At 48.7% G+C, this 26,929-nt stretch overlaps 2 protein-coding genes across 4 annotated transcripts in view; one reads left to right on the top strand and one right to left on the bottom strand.

The window, feature by feature from the left end:
* The first annotated feature begins 3,821 nt into the window (after nucleotides 1-3,821).
* Nucleotides 3,822-13,014, top strand: FAM131B (family with sequence similarity 131 member B). Of its 2 annotated transcripts, XM_053553560.1 has the most exons (7): nucleotides 3,824-4,075; nucleotides 6,388-6,497; nucleotides 6,849-6,884; nucleotides 7,197-7,290; nucleotides 7,568-7,765; nucleotides 9,178-9,321; nucleotides 9,518-13,014. In XM_053553560.1, the coding sequence occupies exons 1-7, from the start codon at nucleotides 4,048-4,050 to the stop codon at nucleotides 9,988-9,990; spliced, it is 1,083 nt and encodes a 360-aa protein (XP_053409535.1). In that variant the 5' UTR covers nucleotides 3,824-4,047; the 3' UTR covers nucleotides 9,991-13,014. The 2 variants fall into 2 exon arrangements, with proteins under 2 accessions (XP_053409536.1, XP_053409535.1); XM_053553561.1 differs by lacking the exon at nucleotides 6,849-6,884 and having other exon boundaries at nucleotides 3,822-4,075.
* Nucleotides 12,846-26,929, bottom strand: part of CLCN1 (chloride voltage-gated channel 1) — a 34,577-nt gene continuing 20,493 nt past the window's right edge. For both annotated transcript variants that reach the window (XM_053553557.1, XM_053553559.1), the window contains 10 exons: nucleotides 26,711-26,821; nucleotides 24,095-24,308; nucleotides 23,728-23,861; nucleotides 21,292-21,536; nucleotides 20,791-20,902; nucleotides 20,380-20,459; nucleotides 20,103-20,141; nucleotides 15,337-15,441; nucleotides 15,162-15,248; nucleotides 12,846-14,631 (listed from right to left, as the gene is read on the bottom strand). In XM_053553557.1, coding sequence (XP_053409532.1) covers nucleotides 14,257-14,631; nucleotides 15,162-15,248; nucleotides 15,337-15,441; nucleotides 20,103-20,141; nucleotides 20,380-20,459; nucleotides 20,791-20,902; nucleotides 21,292-21,536; nucleotides 23,728-23,861; nucleotides 24,095-24,308; nucleotides 26,711-26,821 — 1,502 coding nt within the window. In that variant the 3' untranslated portion in view covers nucleotides 12,846-14,256. The remainder of the gene's footprint in view (nucleotides 14,632-15,161; nucleotides 15,249-15,336; nucleotides 15,442-20,102; nucleotides 20,142-20,379; nucleotides 20,460-20,790; nucleotides 20,903-21,291; nucleotides 21,537-23,727; nucleotides 23,862-24,094; nucleotides 24,309-26,710; nucleotides 26,822-26,929) is intronic.

The following is a 26,929-nucleotide window of genomic DNA, read 5'->3' as shown; positions in this document are numbered from 1 at the left end:
GCCCTCTGTAGAGTGCTGTAGTATCACAACTCACAACAACCTCAAATTCTTGGGCTCAAGCGAATCTCTTGCCTCAGCTTCCAGAGTAGCTGGGACTACAGGTGCCTGCCCCAATGCCCGGCTATTTTTAGAGGCAGAGTCTCACTCTTGCTCAAGCTGGTCTCCTACCTGTGACCTCAGGCAATCCATCCACCACAGCCTCCCAGGGTGCTAAGATTAGAGGCGTGAGCCACTGCATTTGGTGATGAGACTGACTTCTGAGCTCTCCAAGACCTAGAAAATGGGATCCCTGTCTATCCCTGAATGAGGGAACCCTGTACCAAAGAGATATTCTAGTCAGTTAGCCGCTTGGAGAGGGGGGGGCTTAAGATTTTATTTTAGTTCAAATAAGAAAATGTAGAGGCAGGTTCAATATTATTATAATTTCAAAGTAGTGATGAACATAAAGATATTATCAAAACTTTGTAACAACTTTCATGTAATATAAACATCTGTGATTTTTACTGGCGATAGACACAAATATAATACCTTGACGACTACTGTGATTTGTTATAATTGACGTAAATGGAGGGGGGGAACCTTCAGTTACAAGTTAGTGACTGTAAGCATGTAAAGTCATAAGCTCTAGATTCTGTCTTTGGATTCTGAGAGAAGAATCCCTATTTTAGATAATACCGTCACTGACCTTGGCTGGTTCCTTCTGTCTAAGAGCTAGCCACAGGATACTAGCAACATGAACCAGCAAAAATAGAAAGAACAGAAAGTAAAATTTCACCTGAGGCTGTGCCCCAAGGAGGACCAGTTAGAAAGTGCCAGTGACACACCGGGGCATTCTGTCAAAGTATCATATTTTTAGACTTTGGAAATCAAGTAGTTAATACTGTGAGTTCATTGAGGGTCAAACTATAATCTATAAGTGAGATCTGGAGATTTAGAAAATGTAGGTTTCCCTCGGGGAATCCCTTAAATTTCCTGGGATGGAAAAGACTGATTAAAGGCTGGAAGAGTATGTGTGTGTATGTATGTGTGTATAATTTTTAAACAAAAAGTGATATACTCTAATTCATATATCGTGATGTTTTACAGTGTCACAATAGAGCATGAATATTTTTAGGTGTCAATAAGTATAGTTACTGAATATAATTAGAGGCTGCGTAGTATTCTACTATAGACATATACCATAATTTATTTAAGAAATCCCCAGGTTTGAAACGGACGGTTTGTATACAATCCCCATTATAATGTAAACAGTGCACTGATGAGTGTTGCAGATTAAATATTTGTCCACATTTTATTTTTATTTCCTTAGAATATTTCTATACATGGAATGTATCATAATTTAGTAATAATCACAGCAGTAAGGCATATTTTAAAGATTTTTTTGATCAGTATTGTTAAATTGTCCTATAGAAAGGTTGTTACAGTTCATACTAGAACTGGGATCCTTAGCCTTGGCTCAGAAAATGACAAAGAGACTGAGAGAATGCTGCCAACTGGTGCCGAATAATAAAATCTCTGTACACAAAGGCCAGACAATTAAATCTGTGAACCCATCCTAGAAAAAAGTGCTATATATGTCATTGCTGAATATCACTAAGGTCACCAGATGGCCAAGGGGAGTACCTCTAAGTTGACTGTACCAATATTCAGCAATGAGATATGTAGCACTTTTTCTAGGATGAGTTTGAAAACTTAATTATCTAACATCCTAAGAAGCCCTGTGGGGGAAGGGAGAGGGAAGCTGACCAAGATCATGCCTAGGATATTGAACCGCTTTTTTTTTATTTTTTTGTACTGGAAATACCTTCAAGGCAGAATGTGGGATGGGACTGGGTCTGCAAGACATATGATCCCTCATGGTAACTTGCTTTAAATCATTTGCAGAGATCTAGCTTCTATCGAAGTTTGGACCACACTAAGGGATATATATAGGGGCTTATATCTAAGTTTGGACCACAGTAAGGGATATGTAGTAATATATAAATATATATTACTCAGAAACTGCCCCCAGAAGAGGGCAGTTTCAAGTGGAAAGTGAGCACTATGGCCACTTGATCCATTACCTCTTCACTTGTCATCCTCTGTCAGTGTTTGCTGAAACAATGGGGGGGGTCATTGCTGGAGTAAGGAAGGCTTTTTATTCTTTTTCTTTTTAACCACTTTTCCATTTTCTTTCCTTTGTAGCTAAAAAATATATTCCATGAGGACAGAAAACATTTGGTAGTTCTATTGTATAACCAACAATGGTAGATATAAAAAACGAAAATACTTTCTAATTTTCTCCACTGTCAAAAGACAGTATAAGGCTTGACACACTCATAGCTCAGTGAGTAGGGCGCGGAAGTACCACACACACGGAAGGTGGTAGGTTCGAGCCCAGCCCAGGCCGTTAAACAACAATGACAACTGTAACCAAAAAATAGCCAGGCGTTGTGGCCGGTGCTTGTAGCCCCAGCTACTGGGGAAGCTGAGGCAAGAGAATCACTTAAGCTCGAGTTTGAGGTTGCTGTGAGCTATGATGCTACAGCACTCTACACAGTGAGATTCTGTCTTAAAAAAAAAAAAAAGACGGTATCAGGTCTTGCCACTAACTATACTGGATCATTAAAACCTAAGCAGATAATTGCTTATTCTCTCTTCTCCATCATGGTGTTATATAGATTTGGTTTATTTCTTCATGTACATAGACCAAAGATTCAGTTATCTCTCCATAATCCCATCTCCCAAATCTACAATTAGATTATTAGTATCTTCTTCCATCTTCATCTGAGATTCCATAGGATGCAGCACCCCATTTATGATTTAAAGGTTATTAAATTGCATCCATAAGACTTGGTCTCCCTCTCTGTTAGAAACCGAAGCCCTCTCTAACACGAGGAGGGATCTAAAAGTAGGTGGCCACAAACAGACCTTGGCTTCTCTGAGCACTAACCTAGCTGTTCTCTCACACCTATTGGGTACTGCTTAGACAAAAGGGTCTCCTTGCCTTCTCTTATGCATCTTTTCTGGATTCCGCTTCTTGCCTGCTGAAACTGCAGCATCTACTTAACTCCTGCAGCTGTAGGATCTCAATCTGTCCTTGGGGCCTGTGGTGTCTACCTGATCAGTTTTCACCAGCCAGAGGACAATCTTCCTCTCTCTGTACTGCTTTGGGACATCCTTGCTTTCACTTATCCAAGAAGACCAAGGCTCAGAAAAGTTCAGCGATGTCTTCTAGCCAGCCTTTGGTCCTGAAATTTTTATTTCGGTGTAGCTACAATTGAATTATTGTTAAATACTCTCCAGCCCCAATCAGGTTTGGAGTTAGATTACCCGCATGATGCCCACACCCATCCCGGAATGTCCAGGGACCACAGAGCCCAGGAAAGTATAATGCACCACCCACTTGCACAGACTTCGCGATCTGTTTGGGTGGATAAAATAGCGCCCTTGAAACGCGGAGCAACCAAAGCTGTCTCCAGTCACGCTCCTGCGTGTCCCAGATGGGGCCCCAGGAAGAAAACAAGTGTTTGCGGGATTTGATTACTAAAGCCCTGGCTTTATTCTCCCTCCACCCCCACTTTCTCCCAGGGCATCCTCAACCCTCCGCCCCCCAAATTCATCAACCAGAACCTAAGGGTGGGCTCTGGGTTTGTACCTGGCCCTGAGATACGGAATTCTCTGGGTCTCCACCAGAACCTGGAGCAAGAGCCGAGCCGGGACTCAGCGAGAAGCCCCGGCGGTTGCCAGGCTGGGGGCCGCGGGGGACCCCAGGGCAACACCGAGGCACAGTCGGGGACAGAGGCTGGGAGGCGCCGGGCGCAGCCAATCCCCGGACCGCCCCCTCCCCGGCCGCTGCGAGCGGAGCCGGGGCGGGGGAGCCAGGCGGCGGCGGCGGCGGCGGCGACGGAGGCTGCCGTGGGGAGGGATGGAGAGGGGAGGGGGGAGCGGAGCCGAGCGGAGACAGCCGCGGCGCTGCAGAGCGGCTGGGGCGGCGGCGCGGCAGAGGGTGCTCCCCCCGTCGCGCGCCCCGAGTCGGTGAGGGCCCGGCCCGGAGGCCCCGGAGCCATGGGCTGCATCGGCTCCAGGACTGTGGGTGGGTACCGCGGCCCGGCGGCGGCCGGGACAGGACTCGCCCCCTCCCCCACCCTCGCGCGCCCTCGGGACCCCTCTCCGCACCCGCCTCGCTCGCGCACTTTCCCTCCACCCGCTCGCGCTCCCACCAGTCCTTCCTCTCCGCTGTCCTCTCGCGCCTCTAGGGCTCATGTCCCTCTGGGCGCTTTTCCTTCTCTCGGTCGCCCTCCCCCAGGCGCGGTCCCTCGCTCCATCATCATCAGCCTCCTTTGCTCTCCTCCGTCGCTCGGCCCCACTCCTGGTCCCCTCATCCATCCACCTCCAGGTCATCCGCCCAGACTCCGCTGTCTCCAGCCCTCTCTGTTCCGGAGCAGCCCCTCTGCTGAGGACCCCTGCTGAGGACCCTCGGCGTCCGTCCCAGCCCCGAGTGTGTTTCCCACACCCCCTCCCCACCCCCTGCCACTGCCTCCATCTGGCTCGGGTGTTTTGCCCGGTCCCTTTCCCTCTCCGTTGCCTTTTTCTGTGGTTCCTGCCTCCTCCGATTTGCTTTGTTCACGTGCATTTTCCCTCTGGGGCGGGGGCGGGATGCGCCAAGCCTTGGGGAGGGACTGGCTTCCGTGCCCGGAGGGAATGAAGCAGGGCTGGGCGGCGGGAGGAGGCCGGGGTGAGGGACGCTAGGGGTCCGGCGCTCGCCGCCCTAGCGGGTGGGGCTGCACCTGTTCGCCGGGGGCCGGCGGGGCGGGGCTGGCTCTTTATTTACCTTTGGCGGGAGGGGGGGAGGGAAGGGAGGCGCCTCCTAACCCGCCTTTCCCCACAGCCTCTGCCTTGCTAGCGCCCGACCACCTCTCCCCCACCCCGTGCACCCTCTGCACTCTCTTAGCTCAACAAATTGATCCAACCATCTCCAGAACCCCCCAATTTTTCTCTTTCCAACTCCCAATTTCTCCCGCCTACACCTCCCAGTAACCTCAGGCTGAGAGAATAATTCGTATTATTATTACAAACAAACTCACTCTCGGCAAGCCCGATTTCTGAGACCCGATTTATTTCCATGGATACCCCCTCCTCCTCTGCTGTCACCTCTCCCGTTCTCTTCCCTCCCCCTCCCTGCCCCCAGCGGCTCTGACTCAGCTCTCCCTCTTCCACAAAGGCCACCTCCCCTCCCTCCTGCTCTGCCCTCCCCCATGGCTCTTCTTCCCAGATTATGCTTTGCCGCCCCATTTCTGCTGCCCAGGTCCAGATGCCCATCTTTCCTCTTCTGCCCCAGCCATGGCCTCTGGCCTGACCCATCTCACCACTCTCCTGTATCCCTAAGGAAGAGTAGGCCAACTTTGGAGGGGTCCCGTCTCCTTCAGCCCCTTCCTTTGCACCAGCTGTGCTGTTGCTGTGCCAAATGCTTTCTCTTGCCCCAGCGCACTCTTCTGTGCACCTTTCCCAAGAATGGGCCCTTTAACCCTAAACTCAGAGTCATCAGGGACCTGCAAGGGCAGATGGCTCATCAGATGGTGCAGCAGCTATCTGATGCTTTACAACTGGCCCCTGGTACTTCTTCTCTGAGGAGTCTCCCTTCTGCGGATCTGGGATCTGACCTTAGCGATGACCATCCATCTGTCTTGGCCTTCCAGTTTCCAGGAAGATCTCAGCCCCTGTCCATCCTCTCCCACTGTTTCTCTCTGACTTGAATTCCCTTTCTTTTAACTCTTATTTAAAAAAGTTCTGTCCCCTCCTATTTTTCTCCTCTTCTCCCTTCCCGCCACTTTAATCCATCACTTGTCTCCCCACAGTCAGGTGAAATGATTCATCTCACCTTTGAATTCTCTGCTTTCATTGCTTCCGGGAGAACATGCCCAATTCCTTGCTGTCCCCTCCAAGTCTTCATCCTGTTAGACAGACTCTTGGAGAGCTCCTGAGGGAAGCTACTTTCCTCCCACCCCACACAGTGAGAAGTTCTGTCCTTAGAATGCAGTAGAGGAAAAGCTCAGCTCTCATACAGAGACCCTTAAAGATTCCTGGGGACAGAATAAGAGTTGCTTTCCTGCTAACACCCAGACCCTCCATGTAAATAACAATGGATAGGCGGTAGAACACTTAGTTTCTGAGTGTGCTATTCTTGGTTGAGCTAAAACTGAATGTTTTGGCTCAGCATTATTATTTCTTTTACCAAAAATTTAGGGACAGCGGAGATGTAAGAGAAAAGGGGCCATCAGAAAGTGTGGCGGTGGGAGGGAAGGTGTGAAGGGCTGGCCCTAGTGTGTAGCCTCAGCTTCCTCTGAGAAAAGACCCAGGAGGGGCCCTGGAGGTGAGGGCAGAGCAAATAACTTCTGGCCCCTTCAGGGAACGAGGTGATAGCAGTGGACTGGAAGGGCCTGAAGGATGTCGATCAGATTAACATGGACAGCACCAGCTCACTGCACGGGAGCAGCCTCCATCGGCCATCTACTGAGGTGAGGCCCTCTGTGCTCAGCTATCCCCTGGCCTGAGGAGCTCTGAGAGACCCAAGAACCATCATGAATAAGGCTGCCTAGCCTCTAGCTGCCTGATCCTTGAGTCCTCTTTCTAAATTCCAAGGCAACACTCCAGACACTCCTTTTAATGGACACTTTTTCAGAAAATTTCTCCTGACTTTCCTTGAAACACATGCCAAACATTTCACTCTGAGATCCTAATAACCTATATTAACCACAGGAAGGCCTTCCCCACTCTGCACATCCCTGGAAGCCCCTCTGAGGAATGTGGGATTATTTGCATTCCTGGAAGTGCCTGGGATGCCCATTGCCTTTCCTCTCTCCTCACAGCAAACTCGAACTGATTTCTCCTGGGACGGCATCAATGTGAGTGTAGCTGCCCCCAGACCTCCCCAGTCCTCCCAGCTCCTCTTCCTCCTAATCCCCCTTAGACCTTACAAACAGCATGGTGCTCCCTGACTCCTACAGGCACTATGAGCCCTCACATTCCCCACTAGTCCCCCAATTTCAAGGCAGTTGGGGTATACACCTCCTTGGGACTCTTGGGTGTAGAAGTGTTCCTTACCTCCTGCCCTAGCTCTGATCCTTCTTCCTGGAAATTATCAACTTTCCTCCATATATAAAGCATGTCCATACATTTTTGTTCTTCTGCCCTTCCTCCCACATTCCCTATTCCAGCTTTCCATGGAGGATACCACTTCCATTCTTCCGAAGCTTAAGCGAAACTCCAACGCCTATGGTATTGGGGCCCTGGCCAAGTCATCGCTCTCAGGTGAGACTCCGGCCTGGGATGCACCCTGATGGGAGAACACTGACAAGCTCCCCATCTCAGTCTCCCTGCTCTTCATGGGGCCTGAAGACCACAACCCTGACCTGTCTGCCCTTTCTATCAAGCCTCTCCCAAACTCCAGGCTACTCCTATCCGTGAAGTCCTACAGACCACCTGCCCCAATGCTGGAGTCTATGGGACTGGGGTGGAGGAGTGGAGAGGGTCTGGTATGGGTATGATGTGATATTCTGGAGTGTGTGGGAAATGTTTGGTCCTTTAGGGATCTCTCGAAGCATGAAGGACCATGTGACAAAGCCCACAGCCATGGGGCAAGGCCGGGTGGCCCACATGATTGAGTGGCAGGGCTGGGGGAAGACACCGGCCATTCAGCCACAACACAGCCACGAGGCGGTACGCAGGGATACAGACGCCTACTCCGACCTCAGTGATGGTGAGAAGGAGGCACGTTTCTTAGCAGGTACTTGTACCTCAGATTCTCAAGAGACACATTTTCTGATTGGCCAGGGGCTGACATTCCAACTTGGTTCCTTATGGCAGGATTGTCTCTACTCATATCATGACCATAGGCTTACCTATCCCAAACAGCTTGAATTTCAAAATTGTTGCTTGTTAATTCTGCCAAGTGTCCTCAAACCTATTTTTATAATCAGCTGATAAGATTAGGGGAATCAGATGGGATTTGTGGTCCACCTGTTCCAGATGCCTTCTCTTTTTATTGTGGAACTGTCCAACCTCTTGGCTTCCTTAATACAAGGAAAAAATGCAGGTCTTGGTCTTCAAAAGGTTTTATTTCTACTCCATGTTTCTAGAAGTAAAACAAGGTAAGGCCTTGGGGATCTCTTTGCCTATAAGTTTTTGGTGTCACGAATTCACTTTCTGGATGCATTACTGGGACAATTACTAGATGATCCAAGGAATTGGGTGAGGGGACAGGGGTCTGCAGAAGAGGTATAGTTCCAGGAAAGCAGTATGATGATAGGCATGTAATGTGCCTGATTTGGTGGCTGAGCCCTAGAGTCTCAATAAGAAGTCTAGGAAGAGGGACCGGTCTGGAAAAGAAGGGAAGTGTCTTTGTGTTGGTGACATGGGTGACAGAGGAAGTATCAGTGAGTAGGGTGATACAAGGCAGGGCAGTAGCAGTATAGGCTTCGACTGACTCACAACTTTGACCAGAGCTGGGACCCCCAAGTCTACCTATCCTCACCATGTGCTTCTAATGCCTTGAACTTTCAACTTTATGTCAGTTTGGACCCAACAATCCCATGATGTTCTCTTGGGAGTTTTCTGTTTATGTTGGAACCTACCCTCTACATTATAATTCCCCCCAAACTCCAAAAATAAATTTCTGAACATCCCTACTTTTAGTCCCCTAGGATATCTTACCAGTAGACCTCCAACTCTTTCCCCCTAGAAATCTTAAATCTGACCTTTTGGGCAGTCCCCTACACTTCTGCCTTGTTTCTGAGCATATACAAAGGCTGTGCTGTCCAATTCAGTAGCCACCAGCCACATGTGGCTGTTGAGAACTGGCAGGGTGGCTTGTCCCAGTGGAGATGTGTTGTAGGTGTAAAATGCTGATGAGATTTCAAAGACTGTACAAATAAAAGAATGTAAAATATCTCATTAGTAATTGTTATATTGATTATATTTTAAGGTGATAATCTTTTTATATATTAGATTAAGATATATTATTCAAATTAATTTTACTTGGTTTCTTTTTATTAAATGTAGCTACCAGAAAATTTTAAATTTTGTAAGTGATTTGCATTGTATTTGTCTTGAATAGCACTGCATAAAGGTGTCTCCCTGCCTCATGTAAGTGCCTAAAGGTCCCCTGAGGTGTTTTGTTCTCTGCATTTCTTCTGACAGGTGTCATGGAGCAGTTTGCTATTTCTGAGGCCACACTCATGGCCTGGTCTTCTATGGATGGTGAGGACATGAGTGTCAACTCTACCCAGGAGCCATTGGGCTGCAACTACAGTGACAATTACCAGGAGCTGATGGAGAGTCAGGGTGAGAATCCATCCCCTGGGGCCTACACGGCCTCCGGAATTGTCTAGAGTGCCTCCACTCATCTCTGTTCATCTTGGCTTTCCCTCTGTCCTCTCTACTCTCTGTGTCCTCTCTGGCTGGCCCTCAATTCTCTGTGCTGTCTTTACTGTCTTTGATATTCTGTGCACCCCCCTGACCTCTGTGATTCTCTTTACAGATGCCCTGGCTCAAGCCCCCATGGATGGATGGCCTCACTCCTATGTGTCCCAGGGCATGTACTGTCTGGGGTCATCAGATGCCTGGGAAGCAAGTGACCAGTCCCTCATTGCCTCTCCGGCCACAGGATCCTATCTTGGCCCTGCATTTGATGACTCACAGCCCAGCTTACATGACATGGGGCCTTCCCAACCTGCTTCCGGATATTCTGCTCAGGAACCACCACCTTTGTTGGGGGGAGACACTGACTGGGCTCCAGGAATGGGCGGGGTGGACCTGGCACAGGGCCCTGCTGAGGAGGAGAAGAGGCCATTGGCCCCTGAGGAGGAAGAGGATGCAGGATGCCGAGACCTGGAGTCACTTTCCCCACGAGAAGACCCGGAGGTGTCCACTGCTCTTAGCCGGAAGGTGTCTGATGTCACATCCTCAGGCGTTCAGTCCTTTGATGAGGAAGAGGGCGAGGCCAACAACTAGCTCCTTCCCCCTAAGCCCCTTCCACCCCTACCTGAGGCCCATGGCTGCGGCCCACACCCTCCCTTCCCCCAGCGGTATAGCTGAAACTTGGGCAGACGACAGCGGGGGACCCAGGAAGTTTCCAGACCTCTCCCAGCAATGGAGGACCAAGATAGGATTTTAGCCAGGCTTACACTCTAGAAACCACAGGTCCAGGACTGGAACCCAGACAACTAGATGGCTGTGAAATTGGCGTGGCTGTGGGAGAAAGGCCGGGACAGTGGGCTTCTGGGTCTGTGTCCGGGAAGCCTCCAGGGTGTGCAGCCTGAGGACAGGTGCACAGTGTGACCACGCCCAAACTGGACCTCCATTCTTCACTCCCTGACTTCGTCTTCCAGGAGCCCTGACTGTGCTGTCTGATTGCCTCCTCTCTCCATTTCATTCTTGCTTTTCCCAACTGTTTTCTCTGGCTGTGGCCCTAGTTCATCGTTACTGTGAGGAATAGACCTCAGGGACTGTTGGACGAGGCTGATGGGCACAGGGGAGGCAGCTAAAAGGGCACGTGTGCATGGAGCTGAGCCTGCCCTCAGTGGGTCATTTGGCTTCCGAGATTGGAAGTCTAGGAGGAGGTGGACGGAGCAGCTGTGATTTATGAGGGGGCACAGGCATGGTTCTTTATAGCAAGCCCTGCCCAGAGATGAGAGACTCACTGATGAGGCCGAGAACTAACACACCACTTATTCTGAGATCTTGAATATATGGCTGAAAGGCGGATCCTAAGGATCTGGGAAAAGACCCTGTGGGGGGAGGCTGGCTGCTCCAGCCCTTGCTCCCCTCCTGCCTTCTTCCATCCCTGCTCTCGGAACCCCTGGCCCTAAAGAGGGTAAGGGGACACCAGTTGCAGATATTTGGACACAGGACGCAGGTGTCCCTGCTAGTGGGGGGAGCATGAGGGCTGTGTCTGCCCCTACCCACCCCTAATTCTCTGGAGCTGTTTACACTTTTCTCTTTGCCTTTTCTACATTTTTATAACTTCTTGGGGACTCAGGGTTGAGTGGGGTGGAGGGAGGAGTCGGTGCTGTCTCTCCCCAGGCCGGGCAGGGTTGCAGGCTGAGGGCCAAGGTGGGCTCTGCCTCTTTGTGTCAGCTTCACACTCTGTCCTTGCTGTCCTCGCTCACTGCCCAGTCCTCCTGCCCAGAAAGAGAGGCAGAGCTTGCTCTCCCTGATGAGGACTCTGAGCAGCACGCAAGCCCCAGCACTAGCATAAGAGGGCATGTGGCTGGGAGATGGCCAGTGGGACTTGCTGGCCTGTGGCATAGGCAGAGTTTGGGTAGGAGAGAGAGGCCTAAGAGGTTCATTGCCCTAGTTCCCTTTTTCCTCATGCCCATCTCAGGCTCCAGCTCCCAGCCCTGGTGTCCTACTCACTCTTGGTCAGTGGTCCTCCTATTGCATCCTTGTATCTTCTCCCGGTCCCTGGCACAAACTTCCCCCGACCCCTGGACCACAGACTACTATTGCTTTAGAATGAGGAGGTTAAGAATTGGGGTGTTTCTCTTCATCTGTGACCCCACCCTACCACCAAGTTCATACTCATATACACATGCTCCTGAAATGGAGCTAGAACAGGGTGTCCCGTGTCTTCCAGGGAAGACGGAGAATGGTTATACTGAGGTTGGTTCTTGTAGGAAACACGGGAGTAGGCTTGGTGAGCCAAGGTACGTGCCATCTCTTGATCTCATGCTGCCTGCACAGAAGTGGCCCCTTATGCTTGGTAACATCTCCTGACTCGGAGTCCCAGGACCACATTTTTAGGAGCTCTCTAGGAAGTGGTCTAGCATGCTCACCTGGACAGCTGTCCCTTGCCCATCTCCTGCTGTAGGTCCTGGGGTTTTGCATGCCCTTGTGACCTTCCTCCCATGGGGTCCCTGGGTTCTCACCTCCAGCCTGCCCTCTCACCAAGTCACCTCTTCCTCTCCTCTTATCCCCTCACTGCCCATATTCTCCCCTGGACCACACCGGATGTCTGACCCAGTGAATGGTTCGTTTGTCATTGGTCCTTTTTGCCCAGGGCCCTGGGAGCTGGGAAGAGTAGACTATAGCAGCTTTCTTCCCTCCTTCCCTTTCCTAAGGGAGCCAAATGGTCCCTGACAAAAGACAACTAAAGTTCTGAAGGAATCTGGCAGGGTTGACACATAAGCAGAGGCTCAGAGTCCCCAGGGTGCTGGCACGTAGCTTCAGAGAATAGGGCAGGTGGGGGTCTGCCTTGTGCGAAGACCTCCTTTTCCACTCTGAGGAGGGAGAAGACTCAAGGAACTGGCCTGGGACTACCTTGGAACTCTTCTAGAGGGAGGGACTGCCTTTCTGGTGCTGGACGCAGGGTGCATGGGGGTTTGCTTATAGCCTATTTGGGGGAGGGGGGGCATGTGCAGGAAGAGGCTATGGGGGGTGGGAAAGGGTTGCTTTTCCTTTGGGATTAAAGGCCGTGCAGCACGTTTTACAGCGGTCCTGGAGCAGGGCTGTTTTTATATTCTTGTGAATGAAACTGCTCTTGCTAAATGATTTTCTTTTGGGGGGAGGGGCGCACTTTCACTTTCAATTGACTTTATTAAATGAAAATCCAAATCTTCCCTCTTCCCCTTCCGTTGCCCCCTCCCCCCTCCACACACACCTTCCTGCTAATCCTTGTGTTAAGGAGGGGACCTGGGGAATGAGTTTATTATCGTCTTCCTGTCCCCACCTGTATACCCCACACTTCGTCTTCCAGGTCTGGGAAATAACCATTTTTACGGTCAGTCTTAGCATGTTTTCTTAATGTGACATTCCCACCCCAGGCCCAAGAGAGATTCTATGACATATATTACAGAGAGACTTCTATATCAATATATATAAATATTATAGATTATGTACACAGGGGCAGGGGCTCCAATGCCCACTGCCAGCCCCCACCCAGGCTTCAGCATCTCTCTTAGCCTGGGGCGGAGGAGGGATGTGATGTGGAGAGGGGTAGAGGCTGTGTTCAGTGGCACTAAACAGAATGTGGTGGCATCCTTTGACTATGTGTGTCTTATTTGGGGGATGGAGGTGGAGGGGCACATGGGAGGAAAAGGAGGGGAATGTCAAAGAGGAGGTCCAAGCAGCTACAGAACTAAACAGGGCCTGCGTGCGGGGCATGGAGCAAGGGTTCCACGCTGCTCACTGCTTCACTAGCAGCTTCAGTGCCGAGCTGAGAAGTGTGAGGAGGTGATTGTCCTGAGTGTGGGCAACACTGAAGAGGCTTGCCATCTGGATACTGCGCTCTCAACTCTCCACCACTACAGAGACAGGCACTGAGGAGGGGCTGGTCTGAGGAGGCTGGTGTCTGAGTGACCCAGTGACCTAGCTGCTCTGAGCCTTAGTTTTTGGCAGGAAAGAAGTGTCAGCTAGAGCAGCTCCAGGGCAGAGCTGATCCTTGGCAGGACACAAGTGACTGCAATGGGGAAAAGGAGGATGTGTTTCCTGCTGGGATCCAGGGGGCCAGGAGGCTGCGCTGTGAGGTAGGACTTTCTGCCAGGCGCCAGGTGACACCATGGGGTCTGCTTGTTGGGCAACAGGGCAGCTGTTCCTTCCCCAAGGAGCCTTTGGCAACCTTTTCTCCTAGGCTGCTGCCCTCTCTAGTCTTCTCATGTGCATTTCACTGCTTGGAGCAGGAAACAGAGAAGCGTGGCTGGGCCTGGGATAGCTGGTGGGAGGGGTGGGGCGGGCATACTGTTGTGTGCTTGTAAGCTCCTCTGGGAGAAGCAGCTGTGGCCCTTTCCCAGGCACATTCCCGGGCAATCAGTCCCCGAGTCCATGAGCTGATCCCATCTCCTCCTTAGTGTGGCACTTATGGAGCCACAGTCTTTCTAGGCCTTTCTTACCCATCTTCAGCCAACTAACACTGGGGAAGGCCAGCCAGGCACTGGGACAAGAGCCCTGAGACAAGAGCCTTGGGGAGTTTGAGGATGACAGAGGAGGCAGAGAAGCACGGCATTCCTTACCTGCACCCTAGAAGTCTCAGGAAGCTTCCCCTGTAGAATAGCAGGGCCTGCCACTAGGGTTAGAATCACCGGGCAGTCTGGCAATGGGGGAAATGCCCATGGCTCCTCCCTGCTACAGTTCTGACTCCTTTAAGATTATCAGTATCACATTTTAAAATCCCTGGGAAAGGCCAAGACTTTGCATGAGCTCTCCAACATCAGGACATACCCTGTCCCTCACAAGCCCACCCTCAGTCACAGAAAGTCTTTATAATGAGGTCCCAGGAGGTGGTCAAAGGATCAGTTCATCCTCATCCTCCTCTTCATCTGTGGACCGCAGGCTGGGCCCCTGCAGGATGTCAGCCAGCTCCTCTTCCGGCCCTGGACTTTCCACCAGCTCAAGTTCCTCCAGCTCACCCACCACCTTGGCTGGGGCCAGGGAGAGAGGGAGCTCCAGGGAAGGGGAGGGCACGGGGCTCTCTGGGGAGGCAGGGGCCACACTCCCTGCTCCCATGGCCTCAGATCCATTCTCTGGCAGGCTCCAGCCCTCTGTGGGAGGGAGTGGTCCCCCAGCACTCTTTCTAGAGGAAGTTGTGTTCCGGAAACTGGCAAGGGGAGGGCGGAGCTGCACCCCAGACTTGGTGTGCCCCTTGATGGCCTTCTGTAGCTGGGGAGCAGCATGAAAGGATACAAAATTGGAAAGAGAAAGAAGATGGGGGCAGAGGCAGAGAAGCAGACAGGAAAGAACAGATACTGAGAAAGCACAAAGGAAAGGTAAAGCTCCAGAGGGGCAAGACAGAGATGACATGTAACAGCTGAAGGAAGAAGACAGAAAAGGACAAGAGAAGGGGCGAGACGAAGAGATGCATCTGCGTAGCAGCCATCCCAAGTCCCCACCTCAGACCTAGGTGGGGTCCTGCCTTCCCCAAAGCTCACCTGAACCCCCATCCAAACCCACACCACCCACACAGGTCATGTGGGTCCCAGGTGGACTGGAGAAATCTGTCTCCTTTAGGACTGTGGCTGCAACCAGCTCTGCAGCCCCCTCTACTCTCATCCCCCCATCTCTGTGTGAGAAATGGAGGGGGAAATCTGGGGGGACTTTCAAGATGCTAACAGCACCCCTTTCCCACCCACAGCCCCCACACCCTATGCCCACCCTCCCTCCTGCTGCTCCAGGGGGACATGTCAGATTACCTCCTCCAGGGCCAAGACGCCCCTGAGCTTTCCCATGCTGGTCACGTAGGCAAGGTGGAGGCCAAGCAGTGAGAACAGCGTGTGAGTCTAGAGGGAGAATGTAGATCGGGGCATGTTACCTACCTCACACCTCCCCTGCCCTCTCTGCAGCCCTGAGCTGTCAGCAAGGACTTGCCTTGTGTAGGGTTGTCTGCTCCACCAACTGGAAGGGAGACTGGTCAATACAGCAGCAATCAAAGCAGACAGGCTGGCTCAGCTGCTCCTGCTCCCAGGCCTCAATCTGCCAGGCAGAGGGAGAAAGTCACCCAAACCACAGAGCCTCCTTTAACCCCAGATACCTGAGGGTGAACCCCCCACCAAAAGCCCTTCTGGTCCTGCCCTCAATCCTGAAACATGCAGTGACCCATCCTAGACCCTCCAGATCAGTGGCCCTCTCCCTCCCAGGTGACGGTACCTTCCCTGACCTCTCTCATCAGGCTCCCATCCCTGTCTGCACCCCTCAGGACATTCTTTACTTGCCCAGGGACCTAGAACAAGACTCACTCCTCTAATCCCCCAACCCTGCCACACCCTGGTGCCTCAAAGTTTTGTAATTCCCAACCTATCTTTTCTTCCTTACTTTCCATTACTCCTGAAAGACCCAGGGCTCCAGTCAAACCAGACTGCTTTCTGCTCTCTGCCTTCTGCTTGGTCTGGCTGTTCTTGCCACCCAACGTTTTTCTGTCCGCTCACCCCACCCACAAGGTGTGTTTCCTGACTCTCCTGGTCACGTGCCCCTCCCCCTTTTGGTTCTGTAATACTTTGCTGGTCTCTCCTTTTCAGAAATGACATTGGTCATGCACAGTCCTACCTGGGCATTTGTCTTATCTCTGCCTACTACACGGGAACTCCTTGAGGCGGTATTGATTTGTGTGCATTGTGAAGAAACTAGTACATTCACCTCTCACATCAGAGATCACAGCTAGTATTTGTTAAGTTTGAAGAGCTGTACTGGACTTCATGGCACTTAGCTGACTCAAGCAAAGCCTTTTGTTGTTGTTGTTGTTGTTTGTTTGTCTAAATAAGAGGATTAAGGTACAAGAACCAACTATCCTCTTGACTTTAGATATGGACATTGAAATCACCAAGATTTCAAATAATTTGTTATATCTCTGGCTTTCATAAATTTATCTAAAATTATTAAAATTGCTTTTTGGTCAGTAGCCTCTCAATAATCTAGTACTGTCTTCCTATTTGTCCAAATCTACATCTCAAAAGCTTCAGAGAATACCACCAAAGGCCATTATCCTAGGGTCTGTGGATAGTCCAGAGGGATAGTCCTTCTGGCCTGTCCTGATATTTTTGGATTCCAGTCATGCCTCTGCTACATTCTCCTCTTCCTGACTAGTGTATCACACAGGGTTTCACTAGCTCTCCTAGCACAGGGTGGACGGCCACTTAGAAGGTTCATTGCAGAGAACCTTTATGTGTGGGATAGGGGCAAGCCTTGCCAGCCCTGGTGGGGTTGATCTTTGTCCTCTTGGTCCTTTTTATGATCATTTGTGGACTTCTCAGGTTCCATTTTTACCTTTCCATAACAACACCAGCAGCAACATTTTCAGGGAACATTTATCAGGGGCTTCCTCTGGGCCCAGCATTATTGTAATTGATTTACATATCTTAGCTCATTTAATCCTCTCCAACAATCCTATCTTCTTCATCTCACAGATGAGGAAACAGAGGCACAGATTGTTCAAGTAGTTTGCCCAAGATTACACTGTCAGTCACTGGCAGAGCTGGGCTTATAACCTTGATTGCTGATTGTGTTCCAAGTACACCCCATGCTTTTGTCCAAGGGGAGGAGGTTGTTGCAGAGGAGTCTGATATGTTCCACTGCTTAAAAAGCTCAGCATCGGTTACAAACCAGAGCTCTGTGTGTATCCCAGAGTATGCAGAATTATACAAATCAAAGCAAGGACTTCTGACAGCATATAATCAAATTCTTTCAACATTCCTATGCTGCCTCCATGTTGTCTTTTGTCAATATCAACATCTTGAAATCGTCAAGGGTGTCTGTCATTTTATTTGTTCTGACAATTGTGTTCAAAATATTCTGAGGCTGGTTGCAGTGGCTCACGCCTGTAATCTTGGTACTCTGAGAGGCTGAGATGAGTGGATTGTTTGAGCTCAGGAGTTTGAGACCAGCCTGAGCAAGAGTGAGACCCCATCTCTACTAAAAATAGAAAAATTAGCCAAGTGTAGTGGCACATGCCTGTAGACCCAGCCATTCAGGAGACTGAGGCATGAGGATCACTTGAGCCCAAGAGTTTGAAGTTGCTGTGAGCTATGATGATGCCATGGCACTCTACCCAGGGCAACAGAATGAGACTCTGCCTCAGAAACAAACAAACAAAACCACAAATATCTTGAATGTTGACTCCTATTGGATTTTACCCCTCTAAAATATCTCAAGGAATCATGTGAAAGTTGGTGGCTTCTTAAAGTCCTCTTTTGGAAAGATATAAACTAGAAACATGTGATCTATCTTCTTCTTAACTGTGGCTACACTTTATTTCTAGTGGTCATTAAATAGTCACACTGATCAAATAACTGGCTTTCTCTCTTTAATACATTAAAAAAGCCCTCATTATTATTGTTTATAGAAACCTAACAAAGAACTCCTTGGTGGGAGGCAGACAGGCTGATCTCTCTGCAGTGCACTTTAATCCAGGGTAAAGCATGAAGTGGGCCATCCCTGGAGGCTCCTGTCAAGACCACCAAAGATGAAAGGAGCACAGAGGCTCCCAGACAGGGTGAAGTCACCAAGACCATCCCTGTGCAGAGAATCAACAGGTGGGCAGGGCTGAGCCCTTTGAACTCCTGATCTGCAATTAGATTAGGGAACCTAGTTTGCCTGCCATTGGGAGTTGAAACTTATTTCCCCCTACCCCTATCTAAATATATTATTGGCTGTTGTTGACCCTATGCTCCCGATTACCCAGCCATTTCCTTTTTACCCAATCTTCCTGAGGGCTTGGGATTCTTTTAATCTTATTTTGGCACCTTTACATTTTGCATGTGCACTTTGTGTTAGAGATAAGTAAAAGGTTTCTGAGGAGTCAGAAGGTTGCTACATTGCCTCAACCTGCCATTTGGTGTATGAGTCAAGGTATGCCTCTCCAGGCTACCCATGTATAATGTACTTCATACATTAAGTTGGTATAAAGTCTCGTTATTTCCCCAGCATCATCTCCCCTGTCAAACCCCAACTCAGGCTGGGGTCCCCAGAGAACCCTAACACTTCCTAATTGTAATTATGACCCTTCTAATTCCTACTAGTGGACAGAAGTAATAGTTTTACTTTTTCCTCTGTGATTATCTGTTTGACTGTTGGGTAAGTCATTTGTCAGAAATATATGTGATCTGAGATCTGGTAATGAGAGACAGGAAAGTTTCCTGTCTCTCTTGTAATTCATAACTCCCTTCTCCAACTCTGTAGCACTTTTAATCTGCATATATTTATTCTGGATGTCACATACGATGTTTATTTTAGTATAATATGCGCTGCGTTTTTTGGCCAGGTTCATCCTTCAAAAGCTCCATGTTTTCAGCCTTTGTAGCAAAAGGCCTTTTCTTTTACCATAGAGGTCAGTTGCTAGTTGAATTTTTGTTGTCATTGTTCCTCTACAACCCCAAAGGTGTTTTCTGATCAGGACTGTTTAGCTAGCTGTTCCCAATCACTGCTCCACATTCTGTTTCCTCCTCACAACCAATGCTTGGTTTTCCCGTCTCCTAGATTTGATAAGTACCTCTTTCAAGAAAAAGGCATTTGTTCCAACAAGGCATCATTGTCATTATTTGTTTTGTGTTTGTAGTTCTTCCCAATCTCACTGCCAGACATATTCCAGATGTCCTTGGTCTCAGGGTTGATCATGGCCCTGATCAACCCAGCACTGTAAGCCCCACTAGGCATGTATTTCTCCATCTAGGTTTTTTAAAATTAATTAATTAATTAATTTTTTGAGACAGAGTCTCACTGTGTCTCCCTCGGTAGAGTGTTATGGCATCACAGCTCACAGCAATCTCAAACTCTTGGGCTTAAGCAATTCTCCTGCCTCAGCCTCCTTGTAGTAACTGGGACTACAGGTGCCTGCCACAATGCCCAGGTATTTTTTTGTTGCAATTGTCACTGTTGTTTAGCTGGCCCAGGCTGGGTTCGAGCCTGCCAGCCTCAGTGCATGTGGCTGATGCTGTAACCACTGAGCTATGGGTGCCAAGCTCCATCTAGGTTTTGATGTTATTCTTCCACACTGTTATGTTTTACTGCTGGCCCCTTGGTGCCATCTCATCTTACTTCCATAGAACCCTGCATGTTCCAGGATATCCCTATTCTAAAAGATCCAAGGCTCATTTTAGTACTATGGCCCCACTTACACATGAAGTCTCAAAACTTCCTCTTCTGAAACAACTACGTCCCTCTGAGAACACTGCCATGCCCTGCCACATGCTCATTACTCTCTCCATTAGTGACCTTATTTCTAATCTCTCAAAATACTTTCCAGTCTAGAGTCACATTTTATTCTTTTTTTTTCAATTTTTATTTATTTATTTATTTTAGAAACAGAGTCTCACTTTATCATCCTCAGTAGAGTGCTATGGTGTCACAGCTCACAGCAACCTCCAACTCCTGGGCTTAGGCGACTCTCTTGCCTCAGCCTCCTGAGTAGCTGGGACTACAGGCGCCCGCCACAACGCTCGGCTATTGTTTTTGGTTGCAGTTTGGCTGGGGCCAGGTCCGAACCCGCCACCCTTGGTATATGGGACTGGTGCCCTACCCACTGAGCCACAGGTGCCACCCATCACATTTTATTCTTATGATAACACAATAAAGAAGGCAGAAAAAAATTAGCAATATCTTCATTTGACAGACAATCCACCCCAGGTTGCTGTTTCTCTACTTACCTCTTCAGGTGACATGGTATCCACTAAATCCACTGACTCCTAGAGAAGACAGACATAGATCCAAGTTCTTTCTCTTTTCTTCCCCTGGTAGCTGTGGTTCCCACTGAAACAACAGCCATCTGTTCCTGGCCAGGGTCACGACATTTCCCAGACAAGTTATCATCACTTCCCTACGGTGGAGCTTCTCCACTGTGGGATCTCTGCCCCTCTGATTTTTGGTTCTCCCTCCTCAAAGACACCCTTTCCTCTGTACTTCCCCCACCACATGTCCTCTCACCTGGGTTGCCCTCTTCTTTGTGGGGTGAGCTCTGCCCAGCACACAGTGTAGCAGGGACTGGAAGATGGAGGGTCTTTGACCTGAGAGGAATGGGGAGCAGATGGAAATGGAAACAAAGCAATTTCCACACCCTGGAGGAAATGGGTCCCAAGTGGTCCCTGACACTTTGCCTGTAAAGAAAGAACTGCACTTTCCAGAGGCCTCACTTCCAGAAATACCCTTTCCCTGCCCTTGTAAATCACCCTCTGCCCCCATATCTTGGGAGTGCAACATGGAGAATCACTGGATGAGTAAGGACCCCCTCCCAATGCCCAGCCATTCCCTGGCCTCTGACCACCTCACAGATGCCCAGACATAACCGGGGAGGGGGGGAGGGGGGCATGACATGGGTGCATGGCCCCAGAGCTTCACCTGCAGGTTCTGGTGCCTCTAGCTGCTGTTTGTGGTCTGGCAAAGGCCCATTTGGCTCTTCTGGGGAGAGGGGAGCAGGAGGAAAATGCTGAGGGGGAGGAGAAGGCGGCAGCTGTAAGAAAGAGCAAGAATTTTCAGTCTCAGAGGCGAAGACTGCCTGGGCTTCCCTGCCCTCACTGGTGGGCAAGTGTCCAGAGGAACACCTCTATTCTTCCTCCCTCCCTGGTTCAGAATTCTTGTGATACATCCCTTTGAGTTCTTATCCATGCTGTCATCTGCAGCCTCATCTTCAGTCCAGGGCCCTTCTCTTGGGCTCTGGTCCAGAGTCTAGCTTTCTCACGGGTCAGGATCCCTCCTCCCTCTTTCTACTACTTTCCCTGCACGTGTCCCGGCCCAGCCCAGAACCATCCGCCACTGCAAGTGGCGAGCTGGCGACCCCTGCTGACGCCTTTCCCATAGACCCCATTCATCTCGTTCCCGGGTCCTTCCCAGCGCGGTCACCTCGGTCTTTCCAGAGAGATCCTCGTCGTCATCCTCATCCACGAAGGCAAAAGACTCAGGTCGGACGCCATGCGCGCTGCCTGGGGGCCCCCGGGCAGCCGGCCGCGCCCTCCCGTCGTACGGCAGCTCTGACAACCTCTGCGCCAGGTCCTGAGCCGCCCGCAGCCTCCGCTCCGGACACAGGTGGCGCTGCAGGAGGGACTGCAGTTCTGAGCGCTCCACGGAGCCCAGCAGGATCATGGAATCTGGAGGAAGCCCACGCCCAGCCTGAGGCTCTCACACCCGCAGCCTAGCCCCCCTTGGCTTTCTCAGCTTTTGCCCCCTCTTCCAGGATCATCTTCACTCAGTCCCTTTTATTTTACCCATTCAGTAGGTAACCCAACTGATAGATTACTAATTGGTGCTAATTGTGCTTATTTTGATGCAGCGCTTATATGGACGGTTAGCAAGTAGTGAGTCTGTATTAAAATAAGCTAATTAACGCTGCCCAAATAAAAAGAAACACGAAAAGCCATTCGAATAAGCTAAGATGTGAATACATTTTGAAGGAAGTCTCCAAGCAATACAAACACTACATCCACTCTGGAAGAAAGGAAACAAAAGGAGTTCTCTGACCATTACTTATTAAAGAATCTGGGTCCTCCAGGGATATAAACAAAATGCCTACTTTTCCTGAGAAGGTCTCTTATATGCTTATAAAAATTGTTGCACTACTGGGCGGCGCCTGTGGCTCAGTGAGTAGGGTGCCGGCCCCACATACCGAGGGTGGCAGGTTCAAACCTAGCCCCGGTCAAGGCCAAACTGCAACAACAACAACAACAAAATAGCCGGGCGTTGTGGCGGGAGCCTGTAGTCCCAGCTGCTCCGGAGGCTGAGGCAAGAGAATCGGTAAGCCCAAGAGCTGGAGTTTGCTGTGAGCCGTGGTGTGTGACACCATGGCATTCTACTGAGGGTGGTAAAGTGTGGAACTCTGTCTCTACAAAAAGAAAAAAAAAAACTGTTGCACTACTATAGCTGACGTTTTTCATTAAGTTTTAAGGCATTGAAATTGTGGCATTATTACTGAGATCAATTTTACTGTTACTTCCCAGTCGTTACTATGAAAACCTTGCACCTTGTTGGCTGTGCCTCAACTCCAGTAAAAGCCCTTCCTGTAGAAGGTATTTAGAAGGTATCTGAGATTTGGGGAAACACTTGAACTAATTCAATTAAAGAAATTTGTATATTCTGATTATCTAAAATCAGAACTAATGATTTTAATGTCTCCAAATGGCCTGCATTATGTACACAAACACTAGGCAAGTATTTATTTAATATCTAGTAAATATCTATAAGAAGGAACTCCAGGGATATAGATGTATAGTCTCTACCCTGAAGGAATACCCAATCTAGGGAGGAAGACAAGATGTAGATACACAAGCCACAATGAGAAATAATACAAAGCAGGAAGTGCCAAAGGATGGTGAAGGCTAAAACAATTCACTCCTCCTTCCTTAAGTCAGGCATTAGAACAGGTATGACTTAGTTAAGTAGAGAGAGGACCATATAAGGAGCTGTGAGATTCACAGTTGATCCTCATTATTCGTGTGTTCCCTTTTGTGAATTCACCTACTCACTGAATTCACTTGTAAACCAAAATCAATAGAAGAGGTGCTTTCACTGGAATTCACAGACACTCATAGACAAAAAAATGTGAGTTGCCTGATGCTCATGTTCCCAGCTGAGGTTGAACAAAGCAGAGCTCTGTCATCTTGTTTCAGCATTCACACTGTGAACAAATGTTCTTTTAGCAGTCTATTTAATGCCACCTTTTTTCACATTTTTGTGCTTTGTGTTGAGATTTTGCTACTGAACATGGCCCCTAAGCCTCATGCTTAACCACTATTTAGTGTCCCTAAGTGTGAGATGGCAGTGATGTGCCTTATGAGAAAATATGTGTATTAGGTAAGAGGAATTCAGGAATGAATTATAGTGCTGCTGGCTGTGATGCAATGTTAATGAATCAACACTATTGATTAAATAAGTTATATTTTTAAAAACACACATAAAACAAGGTTATATATTGATTGGTCAATCAAAAATTATGTGATTAGAGGATCATGGGAACCTAACGTAGCCCCGTATTTCTTCTAGGAGCAAATTGTTCAATATGGTACTCACTAAACAAGTGTTCATGGTGACTTTATGGAACATAACTACTAGGAATAATGAGAATTTACTATATTTTTAAACTGGACTTTTAACTTTTTCTGTATGTGTTATGGCTTTATTTTTCCTTCCTCAAGGATGGTCATGTTCCCTAGGAGCATAGGCTGGGCCGCTGCAGTAGAATGGATGGCCCTAAAGATAAGCTCAAAGCACAGTGCCTCTTCTACCTCTATGTGACCTTTGTTCAGGTCACCATCTCAGGACTCACCTCCCTTCTTTCCCACTGACCTTTTGAATCAACCAGTGGTAAAGTCTTGACTGTGGTAGTCTGGAGCAGAGTTCGCAAATCCCCATATGTGCAAGAAGCTGAAACAAACTTCACATCCCGTACCATGATGTCCTCAACAAAGATCGTATATTTGCTATGAAGGGAGAAAGCATGGCAGGTCAGGCCCACCACATACCTGTCTCTTTGCCTTCCCTTCTATCCCTCTCATGAGATTTGTCATGCAGTCACTCACAGTATGTATTGCATACACAGTCACATACAAATAATTTTAAAAACTGCTTCCAAACCTTGACCTTAAGCTTAATCTCAACCTTAGAACCTTTCCCCACCATCAAATCTGAACTAATTTCAGCTAGTGCCCCTAACCTGAGCTGGTTCCAACCAAGGTCAGGCAAGTAGGGTAACTTCTTGACCTGGATGATGCTGTCATAGAGGGAGGGCTGCAGGCTCTGGGCCACCATGTTGGCCAAAATAACAGCCACCATCATGGGTAGGATGTGAGCAATCTGACCCGTTAACTCGAAGCAAATCACAGCTGTGGAGACTGTGTGGGACACGGCACCAGTCAGTGCTGCTGCTCCTAGGAGAACACGGAAATATACCTGGGGGTTAGAGCTGCCATTTCTGGCGTGGAGAGCACAAGAGGATGTGGCAGGAATGACACAGAATGGGAGACGTGACCCTGGTCAGTGCCAACACTCCTGAGATAATGATCTGTCCAGAGGAGGGGCTAGAATGCTGAACTCTTAGAAAATCTTCATTTTGATCTCATTCCATGATCTTCAGAAAATCACTCCTTTTTTTTGTAGAGACAGAGTCTCACTGTACCACCCTCCGGTAGAGTGCCGTGGCGTCACACAGCTCACAGCAACCTCTAACTCTTGGGCTTACGCGATTCTCTTGCCTCAGTCTCCCAAGCAGCTGGGACTACAGGCGCCCGCCACAACGCCCGGCTATTTTTTGTTGCAGTTTGGCCGGGGCTGGGTTTGAACCTGCCACCCTCGGCATATGGGGCCGGTGCCCTACTCACTGAGCCACAGGCGCCGCCCCAGTGTGTGCCCAATTTTTCACTTATAACTCAATGACAGTGATGTCCTATCCATTTCTTGCTTTTAAAAGTCTGGATTATGGGCTGGGCAAACTGGCTCATACTTGTAATCCTAGCACTGTGGGAGGCCGAGGCAGTGGATTGGGTTAGAGACCCAGCTCATGGTTAGAGACCAGCTTGAGCAAGAGGGAGACCCTGTCTCTAAAGATATCTGGTTGTTGTGTCGGGTATCTGTAGTCCCACTATCAGGAAAACTCAGGCAATAGAATCACTTGAGCCCAAGAGTTTGAGGCTGCTGTGAGCTATGATGCCAGGGCACTCTCCCAAGGGCAACAAAAGTGAGACTCTGTCTCAAAAAAATAAAAGTTTGGATTATGGCCAGGCGAGGTGGCTCACACCTGTAATCCTAGCACTCTAGGAGGCTGAGGCAGGTGGATTGTTTGAGCTCAAGAGTTTGAGACCAGCCTGAGCAAAAGCAAGACCCCATCTCTACTAAAAATAGAAAAATTGAGGCAAGAGAATTGCTTGAGCACAAGAGTTTGAGGTTGCTGTGAACTATGCCACGGCACTCTACCCAGGGTGACAGCTTGAGTCTCTGTCTCAAAATAAATAAATAAGTAAATAAATAAATAAATAAAATAAAAGTTTGGATTATGCTTAACTGAATCAAACTCAGTTTTGACAGTTTGCTTTGGGATTCAGGTGCTGATGCCAATAATTAATGAGCAAATAGAGTAAAAACCCAAAAATCATGCTGTGGACTTGGAACAATGAGACCTGTGTCAGATCCTGAGCCCACTATTTCTCAACTGTGTAAGTAGAGCTTAATTCCTCTAAAATTCCATGTCCCTATCTGTAAAGTGAAAGGTGTCACTAAATGATTTCTAACGGCCTTGCAGATCTAAAACTTACGATTTTATAAGCTTCCTGAAGATAGAATCTGTTTTGCTTATTTTTGGTTGTTTTCCCATCTGCCAAAATAGTCCCTTGTGCATTAAATATATTTCTTATTTAAATATGGAGGAGATATACTATGGGAAAAATGTTGGAGAAGGCATACACAAAAATGTGACCAGAAGAAGTCACGAAAGGGAAATTTGGGGAGGAAAGACACTAGAGGATGTTCCATATGATACACTTCAGAACGTAAGCTCTCAAGGATTTGAATACAAGGGAACATACACCAGGAAGGATGTGGAAGGATACCAGAGAGGCATAAATATGGGGATATGGGTAGGTGACTCTTAGTGATGGAAGAGGTTTCTCTAGAGGGACTATGACAGGGGAGTAGGGTACCATAGGAGCTAAAGCTGGTCAACACTTCTCTACCTAGACGGGGCATGACATTAAATATTAGGAGATTTTGGTGATCAAGTAGGGGAGGGAGGAAGCATAATAACCCTGGGGATTATACTGGTGTTAGGCATGGCTCTATCTCAGAGGCAATTTTAGAATAAGGAAATTAAGGCTCAGCAAGGTAGCTAACTTGCTGTGATCATCTAGGTCAAAGGGACAGGAGTAAATCTAGAGTCTTGTTTCTTAGCCCTTAGTCCCATGCCTTTAGTCCCCATTAATATTAACACATCTCAGACTGAGTATCTGAGCCAGTCACCTGAGTTATTAGTCCCAGGATTCTTAGGAAGGAAAGAAAAAGCGGACCTAACAACCAGACACAATCCTAGGTGTTCTCATATTTGTAATCCTATTTAATCCCCATAATCCCTTTCCTTAGGAGGAAACTAAGGTTCACAGAAGTTCAATAAGCGCTAAGGAGAGTCAGCAACATGGGTTGATTATCTGAATAAAAGTTGAATTAAATAGCATTAAACTTAAACCATATTGTGTGCCTGGAAAGAAGATGTAAGGGGAGAGTTTGCGTGTGGGGATTTGGAGTATTCATTGTTTGGTTACAGGGCCGTGGGAAAGTGCCTCACCAATTACTGCATAGCCCCCCGGCAGGATCTTGTAGATGATACCATCAAATAAGATCCCATCAGGGAATAGCATGGCCATGATCTCTCCTACCAGCCTTCCAAATGCAGCCCCTAGAGGGAAGATAAAAGGAGGGACGGTATTATGAGGTGTGAGTTTCTTATCCTCTATGTTTTCAGAGCCAATCTCTCTTTGGGTGCTGGTATTGGACCAAATACAGA

This window comes from Nycticebus coucang, chromosome 11 (genome assembly GCF_027406575.1).
Source record: "Nycticebus coucang isolate mNycCou1 chromosome 11, mNycCou1.pri, whole genome shotgun sequence".
Lineage (NCBI taxonomy): Eukaryota > Metazoa > Chordata > Mammalia > Primates > Lorisidae > Nycticebus > Nycticebus coucang.
The sequence above is the reverse complement of the archived record's forward strand: the minus strand, read 5'-3'. Positions and strand labels throughout refer to the sequence as shown.